The sequence below is a fragment of the Phyllostomus hastatus genome, unplaced genomic scaffold (assembly GCF_019186645.2).
Source record: "Phyllostomus hastatus isolate PE091 unplaced genomic scaffold, TTU_PhHast_1.1 phas_scaffold_182, whole genome shotgun sequence".
Taxonomy (NCBI): Eukaryota; Metazoa; Chordata; class Mammalia; order Chiroptera; family Phyllostomidae; genus Phyllostomus; species Phyllostomus hastatus.
The window spans coordinates 31,494,694-31,518,232 of NW_025334013.1; the positions used below are offsets into that span (position 1 = coordinate 31,494,694).

Genomic DNA, 23,539 nt, shown 5'->3' on the forward strand with positions numbered 1-23,539 from the left:
CCTAAGCTCCAAGCATGCATCCGGAGCCTCCATTTTATGGTGCGAATGGTTGCTCTTTTCCAGCATCCTCAAAAGAACCGTGGAGGGGCGAGGTTTGCACCTATGTAAGGATCAGCGGAGCCCGGTGAGGAGTTAGCCGTAAATCCCTCCCTCTTTCGTTCGGCCCGGCGCGCACCACCTCTGGAACCTAAGAGCCTCAGCGTTGTTGTTCCGGTCGGAAGTACCGGACAGCGCACGCTGACATGGCTGCGCTGGTAGTAAGGGGTGTTCAGGACTTGCTGAAGCGAGCGGATTTCGCGAAGATCCCGCGGAGACACCGATATAAGAAGAAATGGGTAAGGTCCAGCCTGGGGCCCAGGAGGGAACAGTGACAGTGGCCTCTGGCGGCCGCCCCTCGAGAAACTTCTCCGGGCCTTCCACTTCGCTCTCCACTCAAGTTCGCTACTCCCGCCCCTCTGGAACGCTTTTGGCCTCTTGTCCCCGCGCCTCAGGGGACGTCACGAGGCTTTTCTCTCTCAAGTCTGTTTCTTCAGCGCCTCTGTCAGCTCTTTATTTCGCCGTAAGTCTTAGACTCTTCCTCTAGTCCGGTCTGCATCCTCCTGACTCCGCCTCTCTATGTTACGTCATCTCCACCGCCCTCATTCTTCCAGTTACGTTACCGCCTCTAGTTCCCAGCTTGGGGTTATTTTCCCCTTGACTCCCACTACTCCTTCCACTTCCCTTTCCCCCTTTTCCCTTCCCTCCCCCTCTTTCTTACCCTTCCCCCTCCCATACGACCTCTTCTCCTTTCCTTATGGAACTTTCAGCCCGACCGCCCTCACCCCCCGGAAAATGCCAGAGCGACTTCCCCTTCCTTTCTGGGTCTCCGCTGCCCTCCGGGAAAGGATTCAACCCCTTCCTCACATTCGATCCGCCTCTGGCGCCCAGGAAAGAGTACAGCGACCACCCTGCCCATACCTCCGGCCCTTCCCCAAACCCGGGCAAAAGGTGCACCGACTCTCCCCATCCTCTGGCTTCTACCCAGTTCCCCAGTGACCCTTATTCGGGGCTCACCTGTAGCCCTGGTATTTCTTCCAAAACGGGCACACCCGGCTCCCTACCCAAACCGATTTCCTCCCCGCCACCACAATCTCCTGTGCTCCGGGTGAGATGTCCTCTTGAACCCTGTTCTCCACTCTTCGGAAGGCAACACTGCCGCGAGTCTATCCGCTCGGGTTCGCCCCCTCGGAGCCCTTGCTTTGACAGGTCCAAACTTATGGGGTCACCCCCTCTCCATCCGCAGAGCCCTTATTGCAGCTTGCTGAGCCCCCCGAGAACACCACGTCCCTGTCGCCGAAGCCCTTATATTGACCAGAACTCTTACCTCTGTTACTGTGCTGAATACCCTTCAGCCCTGGTAACAAGCCCGGTCACCTACCTTCCCCTCACTCAGCGGCCCCCACAAACCAGCCCAGTGACCTCTCCTCTCCTTACTCGTGTCCGTTTGAAAACTGGTCCCACGATTTCACCTCCTCCTGCTCACCGGCCCACGGAATCTAGACCTGCAATTTCCCCATTCCTTTATCACAGGGTTTTGGAAATCTCACAGATTCCCCCTCGGTACCCTCCCTGTTCCTCAAGGAGAAGTTATAATGATCCTCCTCCTCCTTCAGCATTTTCTCCATCCACTGGCCAGTTTTACCAAGGCTGTCTTAAGCCTCCAGACTCTTCTCAACCTAAACCACAGCTTGATCCACCCCTTGTGAAAAATTATTGTGACTCTCCACTTTCTTCTCGGGCAAATGCATCTGGCTGTTCTAGCTCACCTCAGGAAGGCTCCAATCATGATTCCCATCTTCCCCCAGAGGCCCACATATCTGCCCCTGGGAGCCCTTATTGTGTCATCTGTTTACCCCCTGGGGTTACTGATTCTTCTTGCTCATCCCAGGCCCAGGCTCCCAGGAAGCCTTGCTTTGAGTCGGTTTTCCCTTGGGAGACTGATGGGAGCTCTTACCTCTCTTCTGGTGCCACAATTTCTGGTCCCCCATATTCCCAGGAAACATCTCCTCCCCTGTCCTCTCACTGTCCCTATTCTGCCTTCTCTTTCCCTTCACCCACGGGTAATCAGTTTATATCTTCACCTGAGTCACCTCCTCGTAGAAGCTATAATGAACCCCCTCTCGTTATCCCAGTTTGCCCCCAAGTGAAATGCCCCAAATCCCCAGAGTTAAAACAGCCATGTGCTCCCCACAGATGTTGCTCCCTTGTCACCATTGCCCAGAACACTCCTTCTGACCAGCCCAAGCCCCCTAAGTTCATCGCCTCTCCTCCACCTCCCTCCCACCCTTCTGGTCTCTCTGATCCTTCTTGTATGGTGACATCCACTACAACTTGTTCAAATTCCTGCCCCCAAAAACTTCCCCAAGGGACTGTCTTACCTACTCTGGTCCCTAGAACCCTCAAAACTATTATCCCCACTTCCCTTCCCATCCACCTTTCTTGTGATCCTGGTTTACCCAGTATTTATGCTCAGAGCTATCCCCTAGGACCCCCTGTAGGAGCCCCTTGCAATACTCATATATATTCTGTGGTTCCTCCTACCCCTGATCCCTTTCCACTTTCTGGTTCCACAGGTCCCCCCCAGTGTCAAAACCAGTCCATGGTGCCCCCTTGTGGTACCCATGGCATTCCCAGGGGTCCACCGCAACCCCATTGTCAGCCTGTAGGACCTCCATGTTCTACCCACATCTATTCTTTTATCCCTTTGAGAACACCTTTTGACCCCTCAAGTTTACCCATTGTCCCCCGACCTCGGGGCCACTGTGATACTATGCCCTGTGGCCTTCATGTCTACTCTGTGGCTACTCAAGGCTCTCATAAAGAGACACCCCAGGTACCCTACAGCTGTCCATTGCCGTCATCCATGAGTTCCAGCTCTATCAATAATCCTAGCTGTGGCATTAATTCCAGCTGTAGTGTAACTGCTGTTATTAGTGAAAGCCAGAGTAGTGATAGCCAGAACAAGAATACCCTCCTAAGCAGAAGTCAGAGCCAGTGTGAAAATCTCCACCATCTTAGCAGAGGTTGTAGTAAAAGCAAGAGCCTTCATGGTAGCAGAAGTCAGAGCCGGAGCAGGTGTCCTCATCAAAGCAAAAGTCGGAGCCGGAGTAATAGCCCCCACAAAAGCAAAAGAGAGGATCAGTGTGAGAGTCTCCAATATAGCAAATGTCAGGGCCAAAGCAAGAGTGTCCACCATAGCAGAAGTCAGAGTCGAAGCAAGAGTCCTCAACATGGCCAAAGGCAAGGTAAGAGCAAGAGCCCCCATCGTAGCAGGAACCGGATCAAGAATCCTCACCACTGCAAGAACTGTGATTGGAGCAAGAGCCACGGTCGGAGCAAGAGCCCTTACCATAATCAGAAATGAGGGCTGGAACAAGAGTTCTGACCAAACCAGAAATCCAGACCAGGGCAAAATTCACAGGAACAAGACTGCCAGTAAGCGTCCTAGCTGTGGCAATCAGGACCAATGTGTAGACTCCTCAGCTGAGGTCTTCATTTTCCTGTTAATCTACTTTCATGCTCTTCAAGCCTGACTAGTATCCCTCTCTGCTACCCCCATAGCAGTCATCCTAGAAGTACCCATTTTGGTTCATACCTCAAGGTTTCTATGAGCTCTCCTTTTCCTATCTCCCTGAGGTCTGGAAACTCACCCAAAATGACCCTCCACCCTGTGATTACATTATGGTGTCCACCACTGTATGAACTTTGGTAAGTTGCCCTCATCTCCATCAAATGTGGAGGGTTGATATTTTTTGTTTTCCACTGAACTATCTATTGTGATGCTCTCATAAGACAGGAGACATGAAAATGCTTTAGAAAAGTGGAAGAACTGTTCAGAAAGAGAGTCCTTTGTTTTAGCCTGAAACTTCCCCAAAGGCTTCCATTGTTTCTTCCAACTTTCTGTAGATTTTCCTCAAGAGTGCTTTTCTGAGCTCCCATTCTCTTAAGTTCCTCTTATTCCAAGGATTCAAGTGCCCCCTTTCTTCGAGGCCCCCACATGCTATCATGAGAGCTACAACTTCCTTTCTGCCACAGCCCTGAGATAGAAGACCAGCTCTTCACTACTTCTCTCTCCCACACTTCTGTGGCATGCAGAGGCAGGGTCCAAAGGCAGGAGTGAGCACTTACTGGATCCATGTTAGATTTAGAGATCTGAAGTATTGGTGGGGTTATGCTGTAGTGGATAGAGGCAAGACCGGAAGACCAATAATCCTGTTCTTTCCCTTTTAGGCTGCCACAGAACCCAAATTTCCTGCCACTCGACTGGCTCTGCAGAATTTTGACATGACCTATAGTGTGCAGTTTGGGGATCTTTGGCCATCAATCCGGGTCAGTCTTCTCTCAGAGCAGAAGTATGGTGCACTGGTCAATAATTTTGCTGCCTGTGATCATGTGAGTGCTGAACTAGAGCAACTGTGTGCCAGGGACTTCGTGAATAAAGCCCACTCCCATGGGGAACTGGAGCCCGAGAGTGGCCAAATGGCTGCTCCATCCCTAGCTTCCTCGGCCTGCAGTCCAAACCTTCGATGCTTCACTTTCACCAGAGGGAATGTCAGCCGTTTCCCTCCTGCCAGGTAGGATCTGGAGCCCTGGCTGGGGCTGTCCTGAGTGTCTGCTGGAAGTAGACAGGAAGAGACTCAGCTCTTGCCTTCTTTAATTGAGAATGCTAATAACATTGCTAATATTTACTGAGTGCTTATACATGCTAGCCATTTTTCTAAGTGCTGTACATATGTTATCTTCTTTTGTTCTGTTAATAGCCCTCACAGGTAATATTATTCCTTTTCACATTTGAGGAAACTAAGCTTCAGAGAAGTTAAGGCCCTTGTTTACTTTAGGTCCCTTAGACAGTAAGTGGTACAGGTAGTATTTAGACTTAAGTAGTCTAACACTAGAACCTAGACTTTGAACCTATTCTGATCTGCCACCTCTTACTTGAGCATTTACTAACACTGTCCAGTTAAAATGTGTGTTACTTACAACTGCTTTCTCATTTTCCCTCATATCCACCCATCAAATTGGGCAGGACAAGTAACCTCATGGTACTAAAGAAGAAGTGGGACTTGCCTAGGAAATAGGGCTTGCCTAGGGGCACAGAATTAGTACAAGACCAGTAAAAAGAAAGTAAAACTTCTCGTCTTATGATTCAATACTCAGATGTATATGAAGTTGAATGAGAAAAGACTCTGTAAATCAAATGCTAAATATGTGCTTTACATATTGAGAAAAGGAGAGATCTAACAGCTAGTTATAGAATGTGGAATTGATGTTTGATGGATTGATTTGTTCAACAAATTTTTATTGTATACCAAATGCCAGCCATTCTTAAGTGCCTGGGTTACAGGTGCACAAGCCCTCATGGAGCTTACAGTTTAGTGAGGAAGACAGCTGTTAAAAAAACTATTCATCCTGGCTGGCATAGCTCAGTGGATTGAGCGCAGGCTGCGAACCAAAGCATCGCAGGTTCAATTCCCAGTCAGGGCACATGCCTGGGTTGCAGGCCACGGCCCCCAGCAACCGCACATTGAAGTTTCTCTCTCTCTCTTTCTCCCTCCCTTCCCTCTCTAAAAACAAATAAATAAAATCTTTAACAAAAAACAAAACAAAACAAAAAAAACTATTCATGAGGGGATATAACCTAGTCTTTTGAGGATGTGAAATTTAAGCTAAGACCTGAAAACTGAGTAAGAGTTAAAGCTGGTGGTGTGAGGATGGGATAGGGGTAAGGGGCTAAATATGAGGCTCCAGAAGCAGACAGGAGCCAGATTATAAAGGCATTAGAGGCCATATGGAATTTTAGACTTTTTCTCTAAGGGTAAGAGGTAACCCTGAAAGATTTTAAGCTGGGGAATGATATGACTAGATTTGAATTTTTAAAATATTCTGGCTGCTGTGTGGAAAACATATTGGAGAGGGGCAAGGCTAGAAATGGGCTAGAAATTTTTAGGAGGCTTCTGCAATAGTCCTAACAACTGGCTTGAAGGAAGCCTGTATGCCTAAGAATAGTAAGGGAAGAGGCTGGAAAAGTATATGGGGGCCATATGTGGGAATCTTGAATGCCAGGAGCTTGAAGGTTGGGGGAAGGGGATTTTTTTCTGGTGGCCCAGAGTTGTTTAAAAATAGCTGGAGTTGCCAGGGTTGGGTGGCTTCATACCATGTGCTCTTTAGTACATGTTGCTGTAAATTGAGATCTGTTTTAGAAAGGGTTTCTGAGTAGGGGAAAGACAATAATGCACAGTGGTTATAAGCATAGGCTTTGTAGTCAAGAAAACCTAGAGTTGGATCCTGCCTTCATCACTTAGTAGACATGTAGCATTGGATAATTGGGCCTTGCTTTCCTTATCTGCAAAATGATGGCAGTGGTAGCTGACACTATAGTGTACTGTGTGTCAGCCACTGTTCTAAGCATTTGACTTACATTGATTTCTTTAATCCTTACAATAAAGCTATCTGGTGGGTACTGTCTTTACAGATGAGGATACTGAGGCAGAGAGAAGTTGAGTAATTTGTCGAGGTCACACAACTAATGAGCAACTGGGCTGTATTTGAGATCCAGGCAGACTGACTCTGGAATTCGGATTCTCCTGCCTGGTAGGGTTGTGGTGAGGATTAAATGAAATGATGCATGTAAAATACCTAGTATAAATACCTCCAATTTATCACTCATAAATACTGTATCTTACTATTTATATTAATTTCATTGAAGCAGTGTTTCAGGAAGATCATTTTAGTCGCTGTGGGGGAAGGCAGATAGATTGGAGCAGGTTTCGGGACCAATTTGGAGGCATTGGCTTTAGGCAGAACCACGGAGTGAATAAGAACCATGTAGTTTCCTAAGTTGTCTGAGGTGCTTGCCTGCTACTCAAGAAAGACACCTTGAGAGTAGTTGGGGAAGCAACCCCTAAATGTCTGGGATTTTTTTTTCTTCTTGTCTTGTTGGGCTCCCTGTATGTAAGTCAAGAGGATCTTAACCATTCAGGAATTCAAGGATATGTTTATTCAGGGAGTCCAGGAACCTCCTGAAATTGTCTGAAAAGTTGTGCTTTGAAATCCACTGTAGCTTTTAGCACATTCTCAAAACTGTCTGTGAACTAAAAAAAAAAAAAAAAAAGAAGTTAAGGCATGATGGCTCCAAGAGAAAGGAACTTGAGGAGAGTGGGCTTTGTGGGTCAGTGCTGATGTGATAGCAGTTTAATGCTTTTCTTCTCATTCTCCTTTGTGAGGCATGAGGCACATAGTTTCACAGACAGTCCAAGCATGATTTAATTTTGAAAATATCCCCTCATAGCCTGAGCCCATTTCTGAATGCTGGAGGTGTCACAGCTTCACAACCAGAGATGCGGCTCTTGTAGATGACCCACAGTGGTGCGATCTATGTCTTATGTTTTGTCATCTCTTTCTCCCAGAGCCTTCCTGTTAGGGCAGCAAGGAACAGGTTTCTGTCTCCTTGAGTCTGACTCCAGTGGCTCTCCATGGTGAGCTGTGTCTCAGGCAGGGGGATGGAGGATGGGAGATGGGGAATGGCTGTACCGCCAGTTGACCTTTTTGGGGGGTCTGGCAATGAGGAGTCCTTCTGTGACCATTAGGTTCTTGTCTGTTGCCCCTCTCTCTACCATACCACTGCTGCCTCTCTTCATGCCTTGTTGGCTCTTACTTGGACTCTTGTAAGAGCCTTCTCACTAGTATCTCTAAATTTGTTCTTTCTAGAGCACCTAGCTTTCTAAAACTTCAGATCATATCATTTTCCTGGAACTTCTGGTTAATATCTGTAGGCAGATATTAACTCCTTAGCAAAGGGCTTAAGACCATTTCCAACCTGGCCTTTATCTGCTTTCCAGCCTCAATCTTATCACCTTGTATTTATTTTTTATATAATTTTTTATTGATTGATTTGAGAGAGAGGAAGGGGGAGAGAAAAAGAAAGAGAGAAAGAGAGAGAGAGAGAGTTGTCTCACTTATTTTATTCATTCATTGGTTGATTCTTGTATGTGCCATGACTGGGGATTGAACACACAACCTTTGCATATCAAGATGATGCTCTAACCAACCAAGCTACCTGGCTAGGGCCATGCATCTTACATTTCTACCACACCAGATTATCACTATTTCTGGAAGAATCTATGAGTTTGCATGCTGCTCTTCCTTTGCTTCTTTTTTCTTCTGCTTGGAATGCTTCTCTTCATTTTTTCTTTAATTCTTTTTTATGTATTGTTATTTTTTATTATTTTTTTTTACTTTTTTATTGAATCTATTGGGGTGATATTGGTTAATAAAAGTATATAGGTTTCAGGTGTACAATTCTATAATACATCATCTGTATATTGTATTGTGTATTTGCTACCCCAAGTCAAGTCTCCTATCCGTTTTTTTTTTTCTTTATTTTATTTTTTACCTAATGAAGGCCTTTTCCTTCATCAGACCTGACTCAGGTCTCTGGCAGGCATAATTGATAGCACTCTTTTCTGAATCCACAAATGTTTGTATCTCAATATGTAACCCAATAAAACTGGATTCCTACTGTATGCCAGTCACTGTTTCAGGTGTTGGGGATGTTACGATGAAAAAATCAGGAAAAATCCCTGCCTCATTCTAATAGAGAGAAATAGAGGGGAAACACACACACACACACACACACACACACACACACACACAAAATGAATAGTAAGTGCTTTACTATTTTTTTGTAAGTGCTTTAAAGAAAAAAGAAAAATAATGCAAGATAGAGTGATAGAAGGTGATAAGAGTAGGTGGCTTCTATTTTTAGATAGTCAGGGAATGCCAATGCCTCTCTGAGGAGGTACTTCTGAGGAGAAGCCTGATGGAGTGAGGAAACAAATGAGGGATAGTTGGAGAAAGAGTATGGTAGGCAGAAGGTACAATGACCAAAAAGCCTGAGACAGGAGCAGGCATGCTTAATTAAGGAATAGCAAAATGGCTAGTGGAGCTGGATTAGAGTGAATTGGTTTCACTCTATATGTTTTAAAAGGATTACTCTGGCTGTGGCTGGTGTGGCTCAGTGGATTGAGCACTGGCCTGCAAAGGGAAAGGTCACTGGTTCCATTCCAGCGGTCAGGACAAATGCCTGGGTTGCAGGGCACGTCTCTAGTTGGGGGCTTAGGAGAAGCAACCAATCAATATTTTTCTCCCTCCCTTCCCTTCTCTCTGAAAATAAATAAAATCTTAAAAAAAAAAAAGGCCCTGGTTTGGGTGGCTCAGTGGATTGAGTGCCAGCTTATGAAGCAAGAGGTCACTGGTTCTGTTCCAAGTCAGTGCACATGTCTGGGGTGAGGGCCAGGTCCTCAGTAGTGGGCGCACAAAAGGTAATCACACATTGATGCTTCTCTCCCTCTCTCCCTCACTTCCCCTCTCTCTAAAAATAAATACATAAAATCTTTAAAAAAAAAGGATTACTCTGATTATTGTGTAGGTGAATGGGCGAGTGAGTAAATAAATGAATGTGGGTCTGAGAAATGAGTTTTTGCTGAGTAGAACTCAGTAGGCCCTGAGGGCATGGACTTGGTGATCTTGACTCTCAGTGAGTCTTCCGACTTGGAATCTGATGATAAGGTGTTCTCTCTTCTAGGCTTGGCAGCCTGGGTGTCATGGACTACTACCTGATGGACGCTGCCTCCTTGCTGCCTGTCCTGGCCCTTGGCCTGCAGCCTGGAGACACAGTGCTTGACCTATGTGCAGCCCCCGGGGGAAAGACACTAGCATTGCTTCAGACTGGCTGTTGCCGTAAGTCAGAGTGCTGGTGTTTGGGGTGGGACGGCTTCCTACCTCACTCAATCAGGGACACACTGAATATGATTTCTGTGGTCCCAAGGTTGGAGTGGGGACAGTGCTTGCTTACTAAACTGGTGTATTTTTTCTATTGGTGATTATTTCCTCTATTTCTCTGTCACTTGACCAAGGAAGATTGCTGAGCAGAGTAAGGTCTCGGAAGGCAGATTAAAGTAGCACCCTGGTCAATCTACCACATGATACTTTCACTCTTTTTCATCTGTTTACTTTGTCTCTAAGATTAAGTTCCATTTCCTTAGCCTGCCAGCTAAAGCAATAAAATCTGGCTGCAGGGACCCTTTATAGCTTTATATGTTATTCTTCCCCAGGCTTTATGTGCTTCAGCCATAGCCTGCTACTCTCTATTGCCCAAATTAGCCTCCCCCTTTTTTTCCTCATTTGTTTTCTCTCTAGAATATTCCTACCCAATCGCAGCTGGCTTGTTTACATCCTTTTAACTTCCAAGCCTTAGCTCAAGAGTGCCACCTCCTGGAAGCCTTCCTTCATGATCTCTACTGAGATCAGTTGAGAAATGCGTCTGTCTCCTTTGTGCCCAACCATGGGCATCAATCACTCTTGCAATTGTTAGCACATTATTAGCCTTGCATCAGATCTCTACTGGGTATGCATCTTCTCCCTCTTCAAGATTGTGAATTCCTTGAGGACAGGCCCAAGGCTTACCATTTTAGTAGTGTAGTTCCTCCCTCTTATTTTCTGGAGGGGGAAGTTGAGCCTTGGAGAGATTAAATAACTTAAATCTTTTATGTAAGTTGAAGGTAGAGCCAGAACTGGACCCAAATTCTCTGTTTTCAGTTCATATCTAACTGCAAATTCCTCTTGAATGTAGAGTCCAATTTTTACTTCCTTGAGTGTCCTCAAAACCTGGGATCATATTTCTTTGGGAACACTAAACTGGCTTATAGTAGCGATCATTCCCACTAAATAAGGTATGTATTGTGTAGTTTTTGACCACACTTCCCACCTCCATTTTGCTTCTTGACTCTAAGGCCAGGTATCAATTGCCATTTACCATGAAGCTTGCAGTAATATTTTTTTGATTGTAGACCTAAGAGCAAAGTGAAATATTTCTTGAACTTGTGTCTGTTACAAAAGGGAAAATGAAAGATAGATGGTAAATCAATAAGGATTAGATTTTCATTATATACAATAAAAAGCTCAAAGAACTGGCTTAAAGATGAAAAGCTTTGCCCTGGCTAGCATAGCTCAGTGGATTGAGCATGGGCTGCGAACCAAAGCATCACAGGTTCGATTCCCAGTCAGGGCGCATGCCTGGGTTGCAGGCCATGGCCCCCAGCAACTGCAGATTGAAGTTTCTCTCTCTCTTTCTCCCTCCCTTCCCTCTCTAAAAATAAATAAATAAAATCTTTAAAAAAAAGAGGAAAAGCTTCTTTCTTTCTTACATGAAAGGAACTGGGATATAAGCAGTTGAGGGCTGGTATGGAGCCTCCATAATCGTCAGGGACTTGAGCACTTTCTTTTCTTTTTGCAACCTTTGCTTGTGGGGTGTTTCACTAGGCCATGGCCTCTGAAATTTCTTTATTTCCACAGGCATAAAGTGTCTGTACTACCCAAAGCCATCTATAGATTCATTGCAATCCCTATCAAGATTCCAACGGCATTTTAAATTTATTTTTTATTTTTAAAAATATTTTATTTATTTATTTTTAGAGAGAGGGGAGGGGAGGGAGAAAGAGGGAAGGGAGAGACGTTGACCAGTTGCCTTTCTCATGCCCCCAGCTGGGGTCCTGGCCTGCAACCCAGGCATGTGCCCTGACTGGGAATCGAACCAGTGACCTTTCAGTTTGCAGATCGGCACTCAGTCTACTGAGCCACACCAGCTAGGGCCCGATGGCATTTTTTTTACAGAAGTAAGGAAACAATCCTAAAATTTATATTTCCACAGGCAATCTTGCTGCCAATGATCTCTCCACTTCCCGAACAGGCAGACTTCAGAAGGTCCTTCACAGCTACGTACCTCAAGATATTAGAGATAAGAGTCGAGTTCGAGTCACCTCATTGGATGGCAGGAAGTGGGGAGAACTGGAGGGGGACACCTATGATCGGGTGAGTGATTCCTGGCCTGGGACATCCAGCCAGGCAAATCTGTCCTTCTCCTGACTCCAGGCACTGAGGCAGTAGGATTAAGCTACATGTTTGAACATGTGGCGCTCTTTCTGGCCCTGGCCAGCTCTCCATGGAGATTTGGAGAAAACAGTCATCTGCAGAAATGTCAGTTTAGCTTGGATGACTGGCTACTACTATCTTCACTAGAGACAGCAAAAAGAGTTTGAGTCTGAGTATAAAAAAAGTTTGTTAGGCTTATTTTATTTCTCAACTTAATTTGTTGCTTAGAAACCCTCATTTATTTTAATGATATGAATAAACTCTTTATTTTTGAATATTAGTATTCAAAATAATATTCAAATTGGTACAAAATTCAGAAGGCACAAAATGGTATCTGGTGAAAAGTACATTTCCTTTTTATTCCTGTTTCACAACCATCTACCTCCTTTTTCTACAGATGACCATTGCTTATATTTTCTTCTTTATCCTTGAAAATATATTCTTCATGTATATACAAATATAAATGTGTGTGTATTAAAAAATAGGAATGGTAGTATATTATACTCACTACTCTGAATTTGTTTTTTTTCCACTTAATAATGTACCCTGAGATTCAGTCCTTTTTAGTTTTATGTTTTTGAAGTATAACTGCTAGATAACAGTTATATGCATTTAAGATTAAATCACTCACTGTGGAGGTTAAATCAGTTTCAATTCTGCTAATGAATAAGAGTACCATTTCCTCATATTCTGCCACCGTTGGTGTTGTCGGAGTTTTTGTTTTTTTGCCAAACTGATAGCATCTAATTTACATTCTATTATTATGAATAATGTTGAAAGTAATTTCATATTTTAAAGTTATTTGTATTTTAATTAGCTCATTCTACAAATATTTATTGAAAACATATACTTCTAAAAAAGAAAAACCTTTATACAAAAAAATATACTTCTAAAGATATAAAAATATATAGCTGTTGTTTTTGTGTTGTCATCTGACTCATTTACCTAATCTGTTCTCATTGGTCTGCCTCACCCACTCTAAGAAATTGAAAGAAAGACCAAGGCGTATAGCATCTTGGATTATTGTGAGAGACCTGCTTCTTCCTACTTGGGTAGAAATGCCCTATTCAGCTTTTTTGATAGGGAGGCAGCAGAACACAGGGCGAGTGTGTGACTCCTGCCATCAGGCTAACCTGTTTACCGTATGTATCACAGGGCGGCCACGCATTCATCTCGGGAATGCTTGTTGATGTTGCTGAACTTCAGCCTCTTCATTTGTAAGACAGGGAACACCACTATGTACTGTTGTTATGAGGATTCAGTGAGAGTATTCAGGGAAAGTCCTTAGCCCTGGACCTGGCCATGAAGATTAGGCAGATAGTAGCCATTGTTATTCACACATTGTTCTCACATGCTTCCATTGACGGGACTCACTAAGGTTCTGTGATTGCACACCTCTGATATTAGAAAGTTCTTCCTATTGAATTAAAATCTGTAGATTGTATGGTATATGGTTGACTACTAGGATTCTCGAGTCAAACTGTTGGATTGGCATCCTGGCTCCATCACTTACCAGCAAGTTACCAGGAGAAATTTGGGCAAGTTAACCTTTCAGTTAAACTTCAGCTTCTTCATCTTTTATATGGTGATGATGATAATATTAGTGCATACTTCATAAGTGAAGATTAAATAAGAATGCATTTAACACAGTTCCTGGCATAGAAAGTACTTAATATTGTCATTGTCACAATTCTTTTTTAAAAAAAGATTTTATTTATTTTTAGACAGAAGTGTAGGGAGGTAGAAAGAGAGGGAGAGAAACATCAATGTGTGGTTGCCTCTCACCTGCCCCCTACTGGGGACCTGGCCCAAAACCCAGGCACGAACCCTAGAGTGGGAATCAAACCCCCGACCCTTTGATTTGCAGACTGGCACTCAACCACTGAACCACACCAGCCAGAGCTCAGCATTATTTCTTTTATTCTGTAGGTTCTGTGTCAACTTATGCAGCCTAGTACTACATCAAAATATTGAACATTTGAGTTGTTAATTTACTTGGAGTTTCTGTTTAACTAAAAATTCATACATCTTAGATGATTTTACTTTTTTGAAACATAAATATAGGACAGTTAAAATATTTTTTTTTGTTTTTGTTTCTAGTGCCTAGCCCAAATTAGGCTCTTAGTAAATGAATGATTTTACATTTCTTTAAAAAAAATAATTTAAGAACTTTATTAACAGGTGCTTGCAGTTTGTTGACTTTTTTGAAAAAATCAAGTTGTAAACTTTTATTACAAATTAAAAATGAGGTTCTTAAAAATGTCAACTTGACCAGGTATGAAACAATTTAAAAACCTTTAAAGGTGTATTGAGAGAACAGGCTTATTTCAAAAAAAAAAAAACAACAACAAAAAACATGTTTGTCATTATATCTTTAGATAAAAATAATAAAAACCCAGTGCTGCATAGATAAGGCAGATAGTTCTAGTCATCTGGTCAACGGGCAAAAAGCAAGCACTTAAGGTCTTCAGCTCCAATCTTTTGTTCATTTCTTATTGCTGGAATTTCATATTCATTTCTTCTTGTTGGATGGCTAAGCTGATGATGGTAGAGATGGTAAGCCAGCATCTCTCAGCTCCTCCCTGCTCAGCCTTGGGAGCTGATGAATTCTGAGCTGGTGGATCAGCTGCTTTTTGTCTCTTTGCCATCTTGTGTTTTAGGGTTTTCTGGGTGTCTGTGTTGGTAATTGAAGTTGTGGCGGTACAGACGTTGAGGTGGCTGCTGACCTTAGGTCTCATATCCTTGATTTTCCTTATCTTGTTCATTGACATCCTCTCCAGGCTGCCTTTGGCAAGGAAGGCCCCTGCAAAATCATGGTCTGTAGCCCCGATACATATTGTGTCTCACTGGTCTACCTTGTTCTCCAGTGCCCTGGTTGTCAGCACCTCCATCACTTCTCCCTGCACAGGAGGGTTGGAATATTGTGGCCCACGCCCATAGGGTCTCCTCATGTAGTAAGGTGGGAGCCATTTCCTGCGGTAGGGCTGGCGCCCTTGGGCCTGGCCCTCAGGAGCACTCGCTGATCCCTCATTCTTTTCCCCACTCTTACTCTTCTGGTAATTCCCCTGGTAATTGTGTGGAGGACCCCTACGACATGGATAGCGTCTGTAATGGTTACGGTCTGCTGTGTATTTACTACCTTGCCCTGGAGCTCCACCAGGGCCTGTAAAGTATGCTGTCTCTGCACCCTTTTCTCCTTCAGCAACATCAAACGGCGCAGTCTCTCCATCTCCTACACTGCAAAGGTACTTCCTGGGGTTATTTTTCTTTATGGCAGTCTGGTGTCCAAATACATCTTTTTTGGTGTCATTCCTGTTTATGAAACCATATCCGTTTCTTACATTTGAACCATTTTACTGTTCCCAAAACCTTTGTTGCAGTGACCTTCTTGTCCCAGATGGCAGGTGCCACCAATGTGAGGCTGCCTGGGCCACCACTCCCTGTGCCGCTGCCCACGGTGTGTCGGTGCTGGTGCCAGCAGCAGTGCTGAGGTTGGGGGCCACAGGCGGCTGCTGGATCTCGGCCTCACTGCTCCTGGTGCGGTGATGGTGATTGAGGCCGGCTGCAGCGGTGGGGCTGGCTGCTCAGGGCAATCTGGGGTCCACTCTCCGTTCCCACTACCGATGGAACTCCAATTTTACATTTCTTACTTTAAAACTTTTCCATATTGGATATGACATTATCTTAGCATAGATATTTTAAATCCTGATCCTGTTTTTCAGTTCATTACCTACTCTCTGGGCATAGTATGATCTGTAAATTAGATGTTTTTATTCAAATAGCCAAGGACCAAACCAAGGACAGAGGTTTGAAGCACAGAAGACTTCTTCCTAGGTTGATATCAATTATTTAATTATAGTTCTTCATGTGTTAGTTCTAGTTTTTGACCAGCCATGAATATCCCTACACATACTATTTTCCCACTCATTATTTCAAAGTTGTCTACCAGGTTCAGGTGAGCAGCTTTGTCAGGTACTCTATAATGGAGGGATGGGCAGAGGGACCTCTCTGTAGAACCCCCAGGTCAGGGGCCTAAAACATTCCTGGCCTCAGGAAGAGGAGCCTGGAAAGAGCTCTGATACTTTACCCTTTAACACTTCTGTGCAGGTGCTGGTGGATGTACCCTGTACCACAGACCGCCACTCCCTTCATGAGGAGGAGAACAACATTTTTCAGCGGTCGAGGAAGAAGGAGCGGCAGATGTTACCTATGCTGCAGGTGCAGCTTCTTGCGTGAGTGATAGATTCACAAAAACCCAGAACTTTATTCCAGAGTGCTCTGGGGGTCTGTTCACCTGGGGGACTGGAAGCCCTTGCCAAGACCATTACCCATAGAAGGGTCTTCTGGCTGAGGATCTGCCTGGATGAGACAAACATCATGGGATGCTCCTTCTCTAGAACATAAAAACCCTGTGTGGTAAGACATTCACAGAGGGGTGAGCTGCACAGATTTACTTATGTTCACTTACTTGCATGCTCGTCCCAGTCCCAGTAAGTAGCACAAGTTTGAAAAATAGTTGCTGAGGTCAAGGTTCTATAGGGCTGGGGTAAGAACTCAATCCATAGGGTTGAGCATCAACCCTAGGATTCAGGGTCTGATTCGAAACTATTGCCAGAGCTCAGGGGATCATTTTGAGGAGGCTTCTACAGAGAGCCCATGGAGTAAAGTTGGCTTGCTCTTTGCCTTGAGAATGACTTTTCATTGTGGAAGGGACTTCAAAGGTTGTCAATACAGCTACCATCCCACAATAGAGACTTTCATGTTATGTTTCCAGTTCCTTTGTTACCCTCTTACTTCTGGGAAACCCACTAGTCACTGTTGCTGTCCCTTTCTGGTTTCAGGGCTGGACTCCTTGCCACCAAACCCGGAGGCTACGTTGTTTATTCCACCTGCTCACTCTCACACTTACAGAATGAGTATGTGGTGCAAGGCACCATCGAACTCCTGGCCAATCAATATAGCATCGACGTTCGTGTGGAAGACCTGACTCATTTTCGAAAGCTTTTCATGGACACATTCTCTTTTTTCCCATCCTGCCAGGTTGGGGAGCTGGTAATCCCAAACCTCATGGCCAATTTTGGGCCTATATACTTTTGCAAAATGTGTAGACTGAAATAGCATCACCGTGTTCCTGAAACCCTGGTGTAGGAGACAAATGGTGTACTCCCATGGCAGCACCAGAAACTGAGACCAGTGGCAAAGATGATCTTTGGGTCCTATCTCCAAGCTGTCCAAGTCTTTCTATAGATAGTTTTTAGCACTAGGAAGTAGGAGTTTTTCTATCCTGCTATCCAAGTGTGGAGCATTAGCAAGTTTCTAACTCACTTATTACACCCTGCTCCTTTATTCCCATCTCTAAGCTTGTACTAAACTTTCCTGCCCAATTGGGGGCTTAGAAGAAGGAGACAATGAGCGGGCCCACGCTTTAAACTGTAAACTTGGGAAGAAGCATTTAGCCAATAAAATTGTCAAAGCTCCATAGAACTAAGGCTGTGGTTGGGGGCCTCGTATTAGCCCAGGTACTGTTCTACTTGTACCAGCTGCTGCTACTGACCACTAACTCCCAAGGTGCCCAATGCCCAGGACCTCAGCCTGGTTTTCAGAGCCCATCTTACACTTAAGGTGAGTTTTGCATGACCAGTCTTGAGTCATCTGGTGGGCCCAAACAAGGCTACCTAGTTACTCCATATGGCTTATGATCTAATTTAAGGAACAAGTAACTAAAAATGTTAAGCCATTGCATAATAATCTGCTTACTTACATTGAGAAAGCTCTCCTGAGCCAAATAATTCCAGCTATTCCTACTGTCATCAACAGTACTGCTGCCCATTGTAGCTGGGGAAGCTGCTCTGCCACAGGGCTGTGATGTTCTTTTGTGTGTTTCTTTATTGTTTATTCCTGTAGCTCCTATGACAGGTAGTCAGGGAGCTGCAGGAGATGTAGCATTTGGGATTGTGGAGGATAATGAGGCCTCATCCTTGGGAATGGCAGCTCTCCTTCTTTGCTTTCTGAGCACCTAGGAATCTCCTAATGTCTTGATTTATTCTGTTTTTGTTTTGTTTTGTTTCCTTTTTCCTGGGCTGTGGCCGAGCTCTGCTGGCAGTTGTTTGGCACATGCCAAATCACCCAAACCTCTTCCTCTAGCATTGTAAGGCCTCACCTCACGTAGTGTGGGTTTGGGAGCAACATTACATCATTTACTATTTGCATGCTAATTATGTTGTTTTTGTAACTATAGAAGGGATATTAAAAATTGCTTGTGGTCACTTGCAGATACTGCTTTTTTTATTAATTTTTTTTTCTGAAAGACTGGTCCTTGTGCAGAAAAAGGTGCATAATTTAAGAATACTGATATTCTTGGCTCTTCCTACTTGCCTTATCCCTTCTCTTCCTCTTCTGTCTCCTCCTTTGTTCTTTATGCCCTTCCTGCTAATTTTTGTTTGGGTATTAGAGGTGTCAACTGAGAAGGATTTTAGATGAGGTTAAGCCTTCTCCTTTCTTGGGATTTGCATTATAACAGGTCCCTGGAACACCTTCCACATTCAAAATCCTAGTGAAGCTAGTAAGGTGGAGCTCCAGGGAGTAGGAACATAATTAGCTTCTTGTGTAGTATGTGCTTTCTTCCTGCTGTTTACTCTAGTGCTTGGGCTTCTGCCTTTGGCCTCATGGGTATGCAGGCTGGTGCTAATCATGTACTCAACAGTGATAATCGAAGGGGAGAGGGTCTCCTGCTTCTAGGGTCCCAGTCGCACTGGGGACAGACAGACCCAGGTTAAAAAAGCAGAGTAGTACTTTGAAAAAAGTTTATCTCCTGTAGTTTAATATTTGCCTACTCTACAACCCAGTTATTCCAATACTTGGGATAAATCCAAGAGAAATTCATATATGTACAGCAGGAGATATGTGTAAGAATGTTCATAGAGCAGCCCTGGTCTCAGAAGCAAACCCAAATGCCCATGAGCAAGAGTGGACAAATAAACTGGAGTTCACACAAGGGAATATTATACAGCTGTCAAAACAAATGAACTCCAGTGACACATAACAATATGGATGAATCTTAGCAATAAAATGTAAAAAATTTTAGTCACAAAAAATTAAATGTAACATTATGCCCTTAAACTATTTACATAAAATATAATTGGTTGATTTTAAATGTGCTGCTTAATGACTTTTGGTAATTGTGTATAACAGTGTAACTACCATCACCATCAAAATATAGAAAATAATTTCTTTTCCTAAAAACTTACCTTGTGCTCCTTTACATTGAATCCCCTTCCACCATTTATGGTTCCAGGTAATCACTGATCTGCTTTCTATCACTATAGTTTCACCTTTGTTACTGGACTAAAGGGGTCAAATTTTCCTGCGCACAGCAAAGCCCAATAAGACACGAACAGGAGTTTGTAGCCAGGAAAGTAAGGCCCTATTAAGGAGATGACGCCATGACTGAAGGCAGAGGTAGCTCATGCTCAAAGACCTGGCTCCCTAATAGCTTCTAAGGGATGGGTTATATAGGGGGAAAATCATTAAGCATGGTGACTAAGGGCGTTAGGCACATGGTCAGGGTCATGGTCTACTGAATGGTCAACGCTAAGGTAGGGAGTAGTTGATCATTACATCTGGCCCTGACATCAGCCATGGCAAGGCATTGCTTCATCTGGTTTCTCAAGGATGTGGCCAGGGTGGGGGGTGTTGTTCTGGAGCTGAAACACAACTGAGGACTAGGTGTTTTCTCTAGTTTCACCAGAATTCTCTCTGTGGTCAAAAGATGCTGCTGACCAGAACCCCATTGTCCTGAGGGGCTTAATGATTAAGTAAGGGAGAAGGGAGGTGGGTGAGTCAGGGCACTAGGCGAGGCCAGTTTGAGTCAAAGGAAAAAAATAAAAATAAATGGGCAGATTAAAGAAAATAAGGTTCCTGCGTGGTTACACCTGTTGTAGAATTTTATATTGTAGAAGATAGAGAGTTGATTTACAGCTGCATTGCAAAACTCTCTTTATCTGGACATCTGGACTGGCCTAACTGGTTACATGTGTCTAGCTTGATTACGTGGCCAAAGTAGCATAAAACCCACCTAGGAACTTCTAATTTGAGCTCTCCCAAAGCCAAGAATCACAGATCAGTGATTCAATTAAAAAATAGAGTATTTTACTTCATGTCCTTGCCTAAAACTTGGCATTGTAAGTTTTCAGCTTTATTCTACAAGGTGTTTCTTGGTGTCTCATTGTGGTTTTAATTTCCATTTCTCTGATGACTAGTGATGTTATCAAGTTAAATACAACCAAAATTGGAAAACATTTTTAAAGAACATATATGCAGTAAAACTATGTAAAAAGGAAAAAAATGACCTCATGTGGGAAATGTTAATGGTTCCCTCAGGTAGGAGGATAGGATGGTCTGGAAGGAACATATAGTTAGATTAGGTATTGTGAAGGCTCTGCTTTCATATTCAGTACTTATTATATTATCAAAACAACTAAAATAGTAAAAACCTATGTATAAAAGTGTATTATGCAGGATGAAGGTGATAAAAGAATGTCATGAAAAAAGGTTATGCTTAATCCAGTTTTGTGCACCTGATATCAAAAAGGAGGTGGAAGAGATCCAGCTCTGCAGACGATAATAGAGCCAAATGTGGAAGGGGCCCCATCTAGAGACTGAGAAGCTTAGCAAAGTTGCCTCAGTCTTGCTCGTGAGTTCCTCTTTTGTTGTGACATACAGTGGCCCATCCTTAACAGAAGACCAGCCATGGGCCACAGTAGAGAGATAGCTTGGATCTGTGGTTTTCATTTTTGGGGAGTCACAAGTATGATTGACAGACTCGTGAAAGCTTTGGTCCTTTCTCAGGATAGTCCACACACAAAACACCACATTTTACACATAATCTCAGGGGATGGGGCACTCCCTAAGGTCCACCTGTATGTAAAACCTCAAGTTAAAAACTTGGATTAGAAGGTCTCAGAATTTCAGGGTCCTCAGTGGAAGGCAAGGGGGGCAAGCAGAGCCCCAGTAGCCAACTGAAGTCACCCATTCTCTCCCCCTGCCAAACGTTATCCCTTCTGCATTCCTCATTTCCAAACACAGTACCACCATCACCCTGCTGCTGAAGCCAGAAAGTGCAGTTACCCTCTTTGCCTAATTAACAATAGCAGTGACAGTAATTCCTGTTGCATATTGAAGACTTCCCTGAGCCAGGCCCATGCTAAGCATTGTTGTACAGGCATTGTATAGCTTCTTATCCTCACAAAAATCCCCCTTGAGAGATGGGTACTCTTTTTGGTTCTATTTTCTAGATAAGGATAGGATTAGCACTTAAGTAACTTTCAAAAAATTACAATCTGAAATTTCTTTATTGAAATATCTCTCATATCTTAGGACAGGCCTCACTTTTCACTGAACAATGACAATAGCCTCAAAACTGGTTTCTCCAAATCCTTCCATTTTCTCCCATATTCTTGAGCCACCCCTTACCTGTTGTATGGTAGCTGACCACAATTCTTTGCACCCTGTCCCAATGCAATGAGACCTTGCCATTTCCCTCATTGAGAAACAGAGCTAATTTCCCCACCCTTAAATCTGGGCTGACTTTATGATTTGCTTTGACCAGTTAAATGTTCCTGGTTGCTTGTTTGGAAACACACCAACCACACCTCACCTTAAGTTGTTTTCCTCAACCTGTTTCAGCCCAGGCACTTTTTGGATATGTTGTACACAAAATGTTAGGTTTTCTCTATTTATTTGAAACTGTGGGGTAAGTTTCTTCACCATTCTACACCTGAATTTCCTCATCTGTAAAATGGGAATTTTGTGTTACCTCATTGGTTATTAAATGAGTTAATGTCTGTAAAGTGTTTAGAACAACACCTGACATAGCACGTGCTACATAAAACAAAATAATAAGATAAAATGGTGTGACTAAAAATGAGCCATAGTAATAGCAACTTTATTAGGGCAACATTTTAATTTTGATCCTGAGAGGCACTTATTTTTCACTTGGATCTGGTGACATTAGTACAGGTGTGGAGTCAGCTTGTGTGCCATAAGCTCTTCTCTCCAAAAAAGGTGTAGGAGACAACATCTTACAGGTGGCAAACCAATTTTTGAAAACTGATGTGCAGAAAAACACATGCTTCCCTTCTTGAGAAGCACTGGTAGGATATTATTATATACTTACCTCATATTTCACAGAATATATTTTTGGCAAGTTGTATATAAAACAAATCCTACCATATATGTACATTATCTATTTAAAAAATATTTTTAATCCTCACCTGAGGATATGTTTATTTTTTGGAGAGGAAGAGGAGAGAGAGAGAAACAAACATTGATGTGAGAGAGAAGCATTGATTGGTTGCCTCCTGTACACACCCCACCCAGGGATCGAACCCACAACCTAGATATGTGCTCTGACCTGGGGATTGAACCTGCAACCTTTTGGTGTAGGAGACAATTCTCCAGCTAACTGAGCCACCCAGCCAGGGCATATCTCTGTTATTTAAGGAACTCATCTGGGGAATCATTGGGCAAAATGAAGATGGCTTTTGTAAAGCAAATCAGTATCTCTCTGAGGGGTATTCAAATTTTGACGTGAGAGGGACTGAATTTCTTTGTCTAAATCTACCTGCCATGGGTTGATTTCCCTCAGAGGACTCTGGTCCTCTCTCTTTCCAGTTAAATTTAGTGGAACCAATGTTTTGCAAGTCTAAGCTTAAGTCTTAAGAGGCCTTGCAACTTCCACTCTCACCTTGGAACTCTTTGTTTATTATTCTCTGAGTCTGTCGGTTTGACTGGTGGTTCTACTGAGTTCAGCTGGATTTGGCTAGGTTCACTGATGTATCTGCAATCAGGTGGCTCTGCTCAGCTTGGCTGGGCCCTCTCACCCATGTAAGGAAGAGTCTGAGCAGGGACAACTGGGCTGGGTAGGTTCCACTCTGCCTGGCCCCGTCCTCAGGCAGCATAGCTTAGACTTGTTCTCATGGCTGAGGCAGGGTTCCAGAGGCAGTTTTCTAGAAGAGAAAGAGAAAACAATTCTCTTACAGCCTAGGCTCAGAACTAGCACAACATTCCTTGTACTGCATTCTACTAGTGAAAGCAAGTCACAGCATTCAGCCCACATTTACAGGGGTGGGAAAATAGACTATACCTTCTGAAGTGAGAAGCTACAAGTTACTGTTTTTAAAACTATGTTTATTGATTTTAGAGAGAGAGGAAGGGAGAGAGAGAAACACTGACTGGTTCCCTCCTATACATGCCCTGATCGGGGATCAGACCCACAACTCTGCTGTATGGATGATGCTCCAATCAACTGAGCCACACTGGCAAGGGCCAAAATTATTTTGCAAAGAGCACAGATACAGGAAGAGGTGGAGTACTGGGATCATTTCTAGAGTTAACTTACCACAAGAGACAAACTCTCCCCTAACTCAGAGGCAGTAGGTGGCCTCTGAGGTGGCAGTGGGGCTTAGACAACTGGGGTCAAAGACCTGACAGTGCTTTGGAAATTACAAAGCGCCCCACGTAGAGTGGTTCTGAGTGTGGTGTCCTGCCTCACCTGTGGGACTCTGAGTTCCCT

General features: G+C 43.8%; 1 protein-coding gene across 1 annotated transcript; it reads left to right on the top strand.

The window, feature by feature from the left end:
• The first annotated feature begins 181 nt into the window (after nt 1-181).
• NSUN4 (NOP2/Sun RNA methyltransferase 4) lies at nt 182-19,209 on the top strand. Its single transcript, XM_045859295.1, has 6 exons — nt 182-335; nt 4,270-4,613; nt 9,623-9,777; nt 11,747-11,907; nt 16,075-16,199; nt 16,809-19,209. Exons 1-6 carry the CDS (start codon nt 243-245, stop codon nt 17,083-17,085), a joined length of 1,155 nt encoding a protein of 384 aa, XP_045715251.1. The 5' UTR covers nt 182-242; the 3' UTR covers nt 17,086-19,209.
• The last annotated feature ends 4,330 nt before the right edge of the window (nt 19,210-23,539 follow it).

Coding starts and splice junctions, on each gene's coding strand:
- NSUN4 (XM_045859295.1), top strand. CDS start 243: ATGGCTGCGCTGGTAGTAAGGGGTGTTCAGGACTTGCTGAAGCGAGCG. Junction 336..4,269: donor ACCGATATAAGAAGAAATGG/GTAAGGTCCAGC, acceptor TTTCCCTTTTAG/GCTGCCACAGAACCCAAATT. Junction 4,614..9,622: donor AGCCGTTTCCCTCCTGCCAG/GTAGGATCTGGA, acceptor TCTCTCTTCTAG/GCTTGGCAGCCTGGGTGTCA.